The 13120-nt window shown below is 31.7% G+C and overlaps 1 protein-coding gene across 1 annotated transcript; it reads right to left on the reverse strand.

Annotated features, from left to right (window-relative positions):
* Window positions 1-573: 573 nt before the first annotated feature.
* LOC126555924 (uncharacterized) lies at window positions 574-2257 on the reverse strand. Its single transcript, XM_050211011.1, has 3 exons — window positions 1656-2257; window positions 1440-1592; window positions 574-967 (listed from the first exon to the last, which is right to left on the reverse strand). Exons 1-3 carry the CDS (start codon window positions 1683-1685, stop codon window positions 800-802), a joined length of 351 nt encoding a protein of 116 aa, XP_050066968.1. The 5' UTR covers window positions 1686-2257; the 3' UTR covers window positions 574-799.
* Window positions 2258-13120: the final 10863 nt, after the last annotated feature.

Raw genomic sequence — 13120 nt, forward strand, 5'->3', positions numbered from 1 at the left:
AAGTTTAATAAACGTTTAGAAATCCATGTCTAATAAATGTATATTATGCTTACAAGTAAACCACTTCTAAATACGATATCCACGGTTTATCGTGGAGACTCAAACATTTAATAAACGTTTAATAAACTGATTTTTGCACACTGGGGCTTCTATTCGTTTCAGCCATGAATACGAGTATTATTATTATTATTATTATTATTATTATGATTATGATTAATCGTGGACTTTGTTGAATTTATTATGTTATTTTTTATTTCTGGTGTACGGGGTCTGTCGAAATAAATTTTTGTAATTTTTGTAATTTTTAGAAGATGCGTCAGTCCTCCTTCGGTGGACTGAATTTATGTGTTGTTTGTTTCAATAACCAATACATGGGCGTGCGCAGAGTTTTCATAACTGAACAAAGGTTAATGCGACAAACAATTGATTCCCAATCCAAGGAATTCTTTCAAAACATTTGACAACTTTGTCGCATTAACCTTTGTTCAGTTATGAAAACTCTGCGCACGCCCATGTATTGGTTATTGAAACAAACAACACATAAATTCAGTCCACCGAAGGGACTGACGCATCTTCTAAAAATTACAAAAATTACAAAAATTTATTTCGACAGACCCCGTACACCAGAAATAAAAAATAACATAATAAATTCAACAAAGTCCACGATTAATCATAATCATAATAATAATAATAATAATAATAATAATACTCGTATTCATGGCTGAAACGAATAGAAGCCCCAGTGTGCAAAAATCAGTTTATTAAACGTTTATTAAAATTCATGGCTGGGTGTTGTAAACTATGTACCGTTGTAATAATTATTATTAATTATTAGATTGTAGCTATTTTTTATTGCTGAGGGGCCGGGGTCTGTCGAGATAGATTTTTGTATGATTGTTAAAAGATGATTCAGACTTCCTCCGTTGGACTCAATATTACTTGAGTTACGGCCTTCGTCTTTCCATCCCTATAAAAAAAAAAAAAAAAACATTTAATATTAGATTTTCTCGTATTTTACTAATTTAAAACGGAGAGGTTCAACCGGGGAGGCAATTTATTTTACTATAAATACAGAAGGAGAAAAGAAAACAGTTTTTGCTATGTGTGTATGTTTAAGTAGTTTAAATAAAGGGTTTTAAGTTATTACGTCGTTGCTTATATTTGGTGTCACCTTGTACGTATGATTCGGATCTGAAATCGATTAATTTATGATTGTTGAGGACAAAGGTACTATATTTCGCATTTCTATCTACCGTTGATAACAAAACTAAAACCGTTTAATTCAAGGTCTTTTTGTTACTTAATCAAAGGTAGATTTATATGGATTGAAAAGTCCATATACGACAATAATTAAAACACCCTTAAATGTATGTGCAACTGCTACGGGCCTGGAAGTTTGTCTTACAGACGTACGAAATACATTTTCAGTTGTGACTTACCGGCATCTGTTGATATTTACGATCTTCTAATTGGATAATATATAGTATTATTGTTATTAATGATAATACTACAATTGAAAGTAACATTAAATTCCGTATTTCTGTATACGAGTACATTTTTTTTTTATTCTTTATTTCGATATCTTCTTCAATCTATAACATAAGAATAGTTATTAATTATTATTGTTTTCACTCGAAAATTTCTATACAACTTACTGTAATGTAACAAGATTTGTTTATGTCCATTTTTATTTTAACGGCTAGCTAAATAATTGAATTCACTTAAATAAGGTTGCCATGTTCCTAATATTTGTTATTAGCCAGTTAAATAAGGTTGTTTAAACAATAATATCATCAAAATATTTACTTAATGAGTGTATATTATTCTGTATTTTTTGCTAAGTAGTTTTAATCAAAATTTTCAAAGGACTTATAAGGTAAGGGTAATGAATAAGACTTGATAAATAACGTTATTATTTGAATATATATATTTTAGATATATCTGTGGTGGACTCTGTTGTGTTATCATAATACAATACGATAATTAATGTGATACAAAATTTCAAATATATCATTTGGCGGGTATTTCATGTCACATACTCGCATCACACATATTAATATGTTATACAAAAACATATAATGCAAAATAAGTTATACACAAATAAAATTAATTAAAATTTAGTAAAAATTTGCTTGTATATAATAATAAGATATAATTATTATTATAATAATAAGTAATATTAGATAGCAGTGGCGTAGCCATGACAAATTATATATATTTTGTCATGGGCGTAGTTAGGAATATTAGTTGGGGGGGGGGGGGGGAGTATATATATAAGTAGTAATTAGTATTAATTTCAGTAAATGAAAATAATAAAATAAATTATACAATACAGAACTCAATACTATACAACTTCTTATAAATTTCAATATATTGTTTTTTAAATTATCAGCCACAGAACTATGACTCGAATAAAATATAAACAAGAGGAACCAACAAAGAATTAAATATAAAAATTATTAAAGTAACTATCAATAAAAGAAATATTATAACAACAACAATATTGTAAACACAATATTAAACATTAATAACTAAGGAATAGTATAATAATAATATAATACCTGTAAATAATAATATATCAACCAAGGTATAAAACCCAAGATATATTCAAATAATTATAATATATAAAATAAGACACTCCACTCAATAACTTAAATAATAACTCAACAATATTAAATAAGAGAAAGTATCTAATAAACTATTTAAAATTTAGTAAGACACAAGCTGTGCAAACAATAGATTTTGTATATTAGAGTAAATATTAAGTATTAAAACCTAAATAAATAATATAATGGAGTATTAAATATCAGAACTAAATATTATAAACATTAAATATTGGATATCAGAATCGAATATTATAATTAACTGTTAAATACCACAGTCAAATATCAAATATTAATAAACACACACTAAATATTTCAATTAACTATCAAATATATTAAAACTGAACAACAGATATCATAATTAAACAATAGATAGGTATCAAATTTAACATAAAACATATGAAAATTAGAATTCAATAAAATATTATACAATAGTCAACCACTAAATATTATGAACTTTAAATATTATAATAAACTATTAAACATTATACTGAGCTATTGAATATTATAATGAACTATTAAATATTCAGTCAAATAAATAAAAAATAACACCCTGGGACTAGGCACAATAGAACTAATAAAAATATACATACAAGTGAATTTTAAGTTATAACAATGCTATATAATATATCTTTATTATATTAATATCAAACAAATAATAATATATTAGCCGAGATGATCAGTCTCGGACTAATAAAACATACAAAATAAGAAAATATCAAACTGATAATAATACTAATTACATATATTCTGTCCCATACCAGAATATATATCAAATAACAATGTATCAATAAAATATACTCTGTCCCATACCAAATAACAATATTGTAAACACAATGTATATCATATATACATATAGACGTACAATATACAGAATACAATGAACTATATGCATAAACTTTACTATAATAATATTAAATACGGCGATAGCCAAGGGGGCACGAGACAACTGCTCAATACATAAATAATAATACAAGGGGGGGGGGGGGGCGCTGAGCTGCGTCTAGAGTTGACTAAAACGATTTGAGCTGATGAAAACCACGAGGTTTTGGGTCCGAACTGGATGGTGTGAATAAATATAATAGTTACCACACTAATACTGCTGCGAGCTGCTAATCAATGAACGGCGAACTGCTGTTTGGTCGACGACCAATAAAATAAATATAATATTTATTTATTATGAACTTTACAAGAAAGAAATGTCGACACGGAACCACGTGTCAGAGACTACAACATGTCGGCGAACGGCACGAACAGAGAAATTGCACACAATATATGAACTATATATATATAGTCGACTAGCAACCGCGATGACAACATCGCGACCGTTACGAACTGCTTTTAGGCGAGTAGGCGACCACCATGGTGGAGGAGCGTCTCTTCGGATTGTTACCAACCTGAGACAGTGGGACCGGACAACGCGAACAGGTTGACGAAGTCCGAACATACTCCCCCTTGGGGTACACAGCGTGTATCACATGATCTTCGGACTGAGGGTCATGAGGTTGGAACTTGCGAACTGCTGGAACTGGAGCTTAATCGAACTTGATTGATTGCGAGAGCTGAAACTGGAACGTTGATTGAACTGGAGCTATTCAAACGATGATAGAACTTATCTGGAGCAGCAGGGGGGAAATACATTTTTTTTTTTTTATTATAATTGAACAGCTGTCCGAAACTATATAAAACAAAGTGGCATATTATGAAAAAAATAAGTAAAATAACATAAGACATATTATATTAGAACATAACAAAAAAATTATAATAATAAAATAAATAGCAAACCATTGTCCTGACCCATGGATGACGAGCTAAGTGCCAACCCGAGCCCAAGGAGTCCTAGCACAACATTATATAAACATCATACAAGATAGAAATAAATATTAAATATACTGAGCTGTATGTACATAAGAAAATCGAATACGTTATTAATGAGCGATTATAACATTAAAGGTACTAATATAAAAATTTAATTAGTGACTATCAGAGCACTAAAATATAAATATTGAACTGTATTATATTAAAAATATACTAAAGATAAAAAGATAAATAAATTACTGAGTAAGGAGCGGAACTAATTTTACTACAGGTCTCGTAGTGACACCTTGCTTGGTAAGCAGCTTAACCACTCTCACGATCCCATCTGGACGGGTATAAGTTCTTGGACTCGATCTAGTCTCCACACTAACGGAGAGGAACAATTATCCTTAATGATTACTAATTCGTTAGATCAACGGCACCAAAGGCTTTTTAAAAATCTGATGAAAGAGCTTCCAACGGTTTTCCTGATGTACCGGGCTGGTAGTGTTGCCTTGATCGGAGCGCGAACATACTCCCCCATAGGATACATAGCGCGTATCACAATTTGGTTTTCACCGATCTGCTGGAGCTGAGAACGGTCGGAGCTGGCGAACACCGCTGGAGCTTGAAGGGGGGTAGTTATTCAACTTTTATTTATTAGGTAATGCACTTCAGAAAATGCGTAGCCAATGCCTTAAAAGAATATGTAGCTCAAGAATGTTTTACAAGATTCGATGAAGTGAATGCGGACAACATAACATCATTTATAGATGCACTGAATGGGTCTTATATTGACCTCATTAAGTGCATCTATTTTGCATTATGTGGTCAAGAGGCCGAGGACTAGTCGGCAGTGAAAACCGTCGGCTGGTGGTTGGCGCACCCCAACACCTTAACCAATGTAAGTATATAATTTTGATAAATTGATTAGCCTTAATGCCTAATAGTATACTGTTATTCATTATTCTATAATTGTTGTATCACTTTTTTTCCAGACCTTATATGGCCAAAAGGTTAGGGTTAAGGGGTTGAGGGGGGGCCCAACGACGGGTATCCACCATATCAACTCCAGGAGAACTGGGTTAGGCGTAACAGCCATGAGCGGTTCACCCTTAACTTGGAGGCAATAAGGCGGGTACTTGAGGAGTATGGGCATCCAATGTTACCCAACACTAGGGAACAAAAAATAAAAAGGTTCAGAAGAAAAAAAATTCAACCAAATGTAAGTTTTATAGTTTCAGTTAAATATTGTATTGACAATTTCAAAATAAGCTATAACTTAATATTTTTATTTTTTCCAGATTGCGCAACAAGAACAAGACCCAACACCTCCCTTTCACCACTGGATATCCCAATTTTTAATATGGCCGATATCCCATCCCTAGACCCACCCCTCCGCTCCCTCTTCCCTATTATTGTCACATCTCACCGCTCCTCCACTCCTGTCCCGTTTTAAACCAGGGGACAGTGTAAATTTGACAAACAGGCAAAAACCTTATTTGGCGCCTGTTTTGGTTAAAACCGATGGGAACACGTCATTCCCCATGCGCTCAGAGTGAAAAAAAATACATGTCGCTCCCAATAGGTTTGTTAAACCATTTCAGCCACAAATAGAGGTCGATGGGACAATAAGATTGATTAAAGTTGGGAAGGACGCAAAGAGGTTAAGAGCTGATAAGGTGCTTGTCGAGACCTACGAAGGTCTTGATATGTACTTAAGAGGCCTATAAGCCTCTTCTAGTTCCTCCTCACTTTTTATCAATTCCCCTCTACCTACCATCAGTCTCTTATATGGCCAAAAGGTTAGGGTTAAGGGGTTGGGGGGGCCCAACGACGGGTATCCACCATATCAACTCCAGGAGAACTGGGTTAGGCGTAACAGCCATGAGCGGTTCACCCTTAACTTGGAGGCAATAAGGCGGGTACTTGAGGAGTATGGGCATCCAATGTTACCCAACACTAGGGAACAAAAAATAAAAAGGTTCAGAAGAAAAAAAATTCAACCAAATGTAAGTTTTATAGTTTCAGTTAAATATTGTATTGACAATTTCAAAATAAGCTATAACTTAATATTTTTATTTTTTCCAGATTGCGCAACAAGAACAAGACCCAACACCCCCCTTTCACCACTGGATATCCCAATTTTTAATATGGCCGATATCCCATCCCTAGACCCACCCCTCCGCCCCCTCTTCCCTATTATTGTCACATCTCACCGCTCCTCCACTCCTGTCCCGTTTTAAACCAGGGGACAGTGTAAATTTGACAAACAGGCAAAAACCTTATTTGGCGCCTGTTTTGGTTAAAACCGATGGGAACACGTCATTCCCCATGCGCTCAGAGTGAAAAAAATGCATGTCGCTCCCAATAGGTTTGTTAAACCATTTCAGCCACAAATAGAGGTCGATGGGACAATAAGATTGATTAAAGTTGGGAAGGACGCAAAGAGGTTAAGAGCTGATAAGGTGCTTGTCGAGACCTACGAAGGTCTTGATATGTACTTAAGAGGCCTATAAGCCTCTTCTAGTTCCTCCTAACTTTTATCAATTCCCCCCTACCTACCATCAGTCTCTTACTGATGAAGATGTTTCACAATTAATGTGTTACAATTATTGAAGAAATTCGTACATTTAAGTAATTAATTTAAAAAAAAAAACAATTTTCTTAACACATTTTTTTTGCCTAACCTAACCTTAACTTAACCTAAGCCGGAGGGAACCTCACCAATACGAGAGCACCTGTGCGACAGCACTTTAAACATTCATCGATTGTCATGCAAATAAAGTATAAAGGAAAAACATACTGACAAATGCAGAACTTGCAGTATAGATTGGTTGTTTAAATGGATAGCAACAAATAATAATATTAAAGAGCGAATATATAATAATTAACATAAAGAAAACAAAATAAATATTTAAAAACTATGATGAGGTATATACCATTATATAAAGAGATAGGAGGTGGAGCTACCTTCACTATTGGTCTTGCGGTAAAACCTTAGCATGCGAATTATCGCGATGCAATAAGCTATTATGACGACCATTACAAAGGGAGCACGATGATTTGCATTTGTTAGCCTAATGGTTGCTGGTGAAACAAATCAGGCACAATCTGTGGCGGCTCACCAACATATACTTCTCATCGATAGATAAGTCCTTGAACTCTGGACAAAGAAATAAAGGGTGGGTACCGCTGCATTGTTCACAATTTACGGGATCTGGCTGGGATGCATTAGACACTAGAGCTACGGGAGAACTACGGAAAGGCTTCGAGCTTGAAGTGACTACCTTGCTACTATTGACTTTAAACTTATTGGCATGATTCTCGACGGAAGATTTAACTATCAGTGCCATAGAAGTATCGGCATTTTCCAACACCTCCACACGGTCTTTAATAAAATGCAACAAACTATCCACCGTGGGAAAGTCGAGCCTTTTGTTTGGTTCATAAAGACGACGACTGGTTGAAGGCAAACATCGAATTGATATTACAAACTTAAGGAACGAACCCAGATCTGGTATGTTCAATGACTTCAACATTGCTATGTTTTCACAGAATAAATTTAAAAACTTTATCAGTTCTGCAGGAGATTCTTGATGACTGCTCGGAGCGTTTAACATTTCGTTAACCAAGTTAGTAGCCAACTGACGAGGTTTATCATACCTTTGAACTAAGGCAGACCAAGCAAGATCATAGGTGGTCTCCGAAACAGTAATACCCTTCACTACATCAGTAGGACCAGTTTGCAAACATCCTAATAAATAGTAGAACTTCTCTATATTACTTAAATGAGGCCGTTGGCCTACCAAAATGGAAAACCTATCCCTAAAATCAGGCCAAGATTGAAGACGACCATCAAAGGTAGGCAGTGGAATCTTTGGTAACTGAACATTAGCACCAGAAGATTCTGTACAGGCAATAACAGGACCCACCTGAGCTGTTGGATTCACTGTTACTCCATCATCATCAACCATAACTACCACATCAAGCTTATCACTGTTGCTAGTCTCACTGACTGAACTATGACTGTCCGAACTGGATTTGAGTTTATTTACTTAAGCTTTAGCATTAAGGAAAGTATTATGAACCTCCAACTCAACATTATTTGAAAAATCACCCTCAGTACCCAACTCAATCATAGCTTCTAATAATGAATCATTTTCAAGAGTAAACTTTGACCAATAGCTTTGAAGATCTTCAGCAGCTAAAAGAAACTTTGGGATATTAGAGCTGTCCGTTAAAGCCGTGAGACCCAAAGAGTAAATCGCTTCAATATGACTAGCAGCCGAGTCACGTCTTCTAGAAGCGCGTTGCTTGTCACGGTTTAAACGATCAAGGTCAGCCATAATATTGACTAAGTTAAATAATAACAAAATATAGCTAAGACAATAGTATAAATCAACTATAACCCAACAAAAACAAAATATAGGCGGATAAAATAATAAACAAGCAAAACAAATTAACCAAATAAATTAAATTTGAATAGTAACTACTAAACAGTAACAAATAAACAACTAAGGATCTACAACAACCTTAAGAGAAATTAAAAGAAATAATAATAACAAGTATATCAGCCACAGAACTATAACTCAAATAAAATATAAACAAGAGGAACCAACAAAGAATTAAATATAAAAATTATTAAAGAAACTATCAATAAAAGAAATATTATAACAACAACAATATTAAATATTAATAACTAAGGAATAGTATAATAATAATATAATACCTGAAAAATAATAATATAACAACCAAGGTATAACACACACCCAAGATATACTCAAATAATTATAATATATAAAATAAGACACTCCACTCAATAACTTAAATAATAACTGAACAATATTAAATAAGAGAAAGTATCTAATAAACTATTTTATATTTAGTAAGACACGAGCTGTGCAAAAAATATTAAGTATTAAAACCTAAATAAATAATATCATTGAGTATTAAATATCAGAACTAAATATTAAAAACATTAAATATTGGATATCAGAATCGAATATTGTATTTAACTATTAAATACCACAGTCAAATATCAAATATTATTAAACACACACTAAATATTTCAATTAACTATCAAATATATTAAAACTGAACAACAGATATCATAATTAAACAATAGATATCAAATTTAAAAACATATGAAAATTAGAATTCAATAAAATATTATACCATAGTCAACCACTAAATATTTTTTTTATTTATTTTTTGTTAAAATACACAATCTGTACCTCATGGGTACAATAAGAGTATTAGCTAAAATACAGAATATATGAACAGTTTGATAAAAGCAACCACCCAGTGATGACACTTAAAAATTGAGGTTATATATCTTTGATGCGCGGTCAAAAGGAGTTAAGTCATGTTTTCTCAAAAATCATGTTTTGACTCCTTTATATTTAAAAAATACACATAATATTATATTATTTTATATATTTAGGTAAACAAAAAGTTGCAAGTTGGCTAGAAAATCACCAATTACATATTGTAAAAAATGCAGATACTAAACAACTACAAAATGAGAACGGTAAAGAGAAAACACAAAATATTTATTAAATCAACTTTTCATACCAAATAATATGTTTTATCTTGTTACTAAAATTTGAAAACAAACTGTTGTATAATGTCTTATAATATACCTAATACCTAATATTATATTACACTATTTTATTTAAAAGGAAGTGAGGGTAGCAATATTGATGGGCTCCTATTGAATTTCAATGATAATAATTATCAAGGTAGGTATGTAATTTGATTTGAATTGAATTTACCCAAATGATTTTTTTATTATATTGAAATTGTTTAAAATTTAACAGAATACAATATTCTAAGTCAACAAAATGAGATCATTCAGACAGAAACTGAAGGTTAGCTGTAATTAGTATTAGTTATTAATATTATTAGTTTTTTTTGTTTTATGTAGTTAATTTATATTTAGGGTTGGTTAATTTTACTTTATTTCTCATCATAATATATTAAAAACTTATAAAATTGTTCCATATTTGATATTTTCCTACATAATATTTCTTTTTAATTTTCCATGACGACAATTAACCATAATATTTACTTAACTATACATATTTTGTGTAATAATAGTTGAGCCACTGTTTCATCAAAATAATTTGAATGATGCAGAGAATAATGATCATTTAGACATAGAAAACATGGAAGTTTTTATTGATAACACATCAAATGCTAAAAGAAAAGAGGCGTAGGAGTGTGGGCAAGGCATGTAAGAAATTCTCGAATGATCAGTAGACACCATGGAAAATCTTATGTTACATCAACTGGTCAAATTAAAAAAGAAAGAAGTTTAAAGCCACTGGAAAATTGTCGTGCTGCGTGTAATGAAAATCTTCCTGAGAATATAAGAGTTACCATTTTTCGAGAATATTGGACTTTGGGTACACGTGACCGTAGGGTACAGTTATTAGTGCTCTAATTGAGAAAAAAAAGACATCTGTCACACGAAAAAGAAAATTAGAGTCAACTAAATGCAGAGAAATAACACATCAATACCACCTTGAAGTAAATGGGAAACGAATTAAAGTGTGTAAGACGTGTTTTTTTATCAACTCTAGATGAAACTAATCGATTTGTAAGTGAAGTCTTAGAAAATAAAAATTCATATCTATCTGGAGTTACAACAACAGATAAACGAGGCAAACACACTTGTGCACAAATTGCACAAGTAAAATTAGATGACGTTATTAACCACATTAATAGGTTTCCAGCATATGAATCACACTATACCAGGAGGGAAAACGATAAAAAATATTTGCCAAGTCATTTAAATATGACAAAAATGTATTATCTATATTGTGAAAACGTAGATGGGCCAGTTTCAAGGAAGATATATGAATCTGAATTCAAGAAAATGAAACTATCATTTAAAGAAAGGAAGACTGATACTTGTCACAAATGTGATGTTTTGTTCATGAAAATAAAAGTAGAAGAAGATATTAACTTGAAAGCAGAACTACAAGAAGAATTGAATAATCACCACAATGCTGCTGATATGGCTTACCAAGAAAAAAAAATCGACAAAATTATGGCACAAAATGATCCTACAGTCAAATGTTTTACACTTGATTTACAGCAGTGCCTTGCAACACCAGATATTCATACTTCTGTGGCTTTTTACAAGAGACTTTATTGGGCTTACAATCTTACTGTAACAGACTTGGGCTCAAACGTGTCTACTTGCTATGTATGGCATGAATGTATCGCAAAACGTAGAGCAAATGAAATTGCATCTTGCTTGTATAAAGAACTAATGAGTTCACCAAATACTGTTAAAACCGTTACACTCTATTCTGACACATGCGCTGGACAAAATAAAAACTCACATGTTGCGTCTATGTTCACTTTTTTATTGCAAAAAAAGAAATCGATTGATGAAATACACCACAAATTTCTGATACCAGGGCACACAAGAATGGAATCAGATTCAGATCATTCAGCTATAGAAAAACAAAAAAAAAAAAATGAAACCACAATATATCATCCTCATGATTGGGCTACTTTAATCCGTTGTACAAGAAAAAAATTCGAAGTTGTAGAAATGGAACAAATTGATTTTATTGATTTTGCTAATCTCTTAAAAACCTATCTTGTGTTAAGAAAAAAGGAAAAAAATTTATATGGAATGATTGTCAGTGGTTAAAATATGACTCAAATTTTGGACATATTGCATATAAAAAATCATTAATTGAAGAAGAGGATTTCGACTATTTATCACTACGTCGTCAAGGACATAAATTTACAATGGAAAACGTTAGTGTTGTTCAAGCATACAATAAACTACTTCCTATATCTAGTGAAAAGAAAAAAGATTTATTAGATCTTCTACCTCTTATCCCACCAGTATATCATTCATTTTATTAAGATCTAAGGTGTACAGATCAAGAAGATATTGATCCAGATCTGATGAATACAACAATGTAATACTTATATTATTATTATGTTGCCAAAATCAAATGGTTTTTATTAAGAAGTTATTACTATTTTTTATAATACAGTAATGGTATTGTTTAAGTTTAAATATTCAGCTGTTATTATTTGTCTTCAAATATTTTTTGTAAGAAGTTGTTACTAAATTTTCATAATACAGTAATAATAGTGAGTAACTTAAGTCATACATTTTTTTTTTAAATATGATCATAAGGAGTTAAGTTTTGGTCAAAATGATATAAGCCAATTTTCTAAAAAGTGAGTTTGAGTTAAGTACATAAAAAGTATAACAAATCAAATTTTTTCATAACTTTGAGAACAAAAAATTAAAAGTATATATTAGTTTGAAATGGGTATGACAAAGTTTATGTTATAAAAATCTCATTTGTGAAGAAATTTCAAACTTTTAATAAATTCTACAGAAAAATCATAATTTTTGACTTAACACCTTTTGACCACGCACCAAAGATATATTTATTTATTTAATTTTTTTTTTTAGTATTATTATGTTAAGTTAGCATATCTCTACACCAGTTTCGTTTAAGGCGTCTTGGTGGATTACCCGGGATAACTTTTGATGAAAGAATTTTGACTAAAGGATTGGAATGAGTTGCAAGCCGATGATGAAATCTTTTATAATAAATAGCTGCTTCCTCTTTTACAGTTTTTATTTTTAGGTCTGTGTGGAGAGTATGATTAGAAACATAGGGAGGGGAATTCGTTAATTTTCTTAATGCAATATTTTGAAGTCTGGATACGAT

The sequence above is a fragment of the Aphis gossypii genome, chromosome 1, assembly GCF_020184175.1.
Source record: "Aphis gossypii isolate Hap1 chromosome 1, ASM2018417v2, whole genome shotgun sequence".
NCBI lineage: Eukaryota > Metazoa > Arthropoda > Insecta > Hemiptera > Aphididae > Aphis > Aphis gossypii.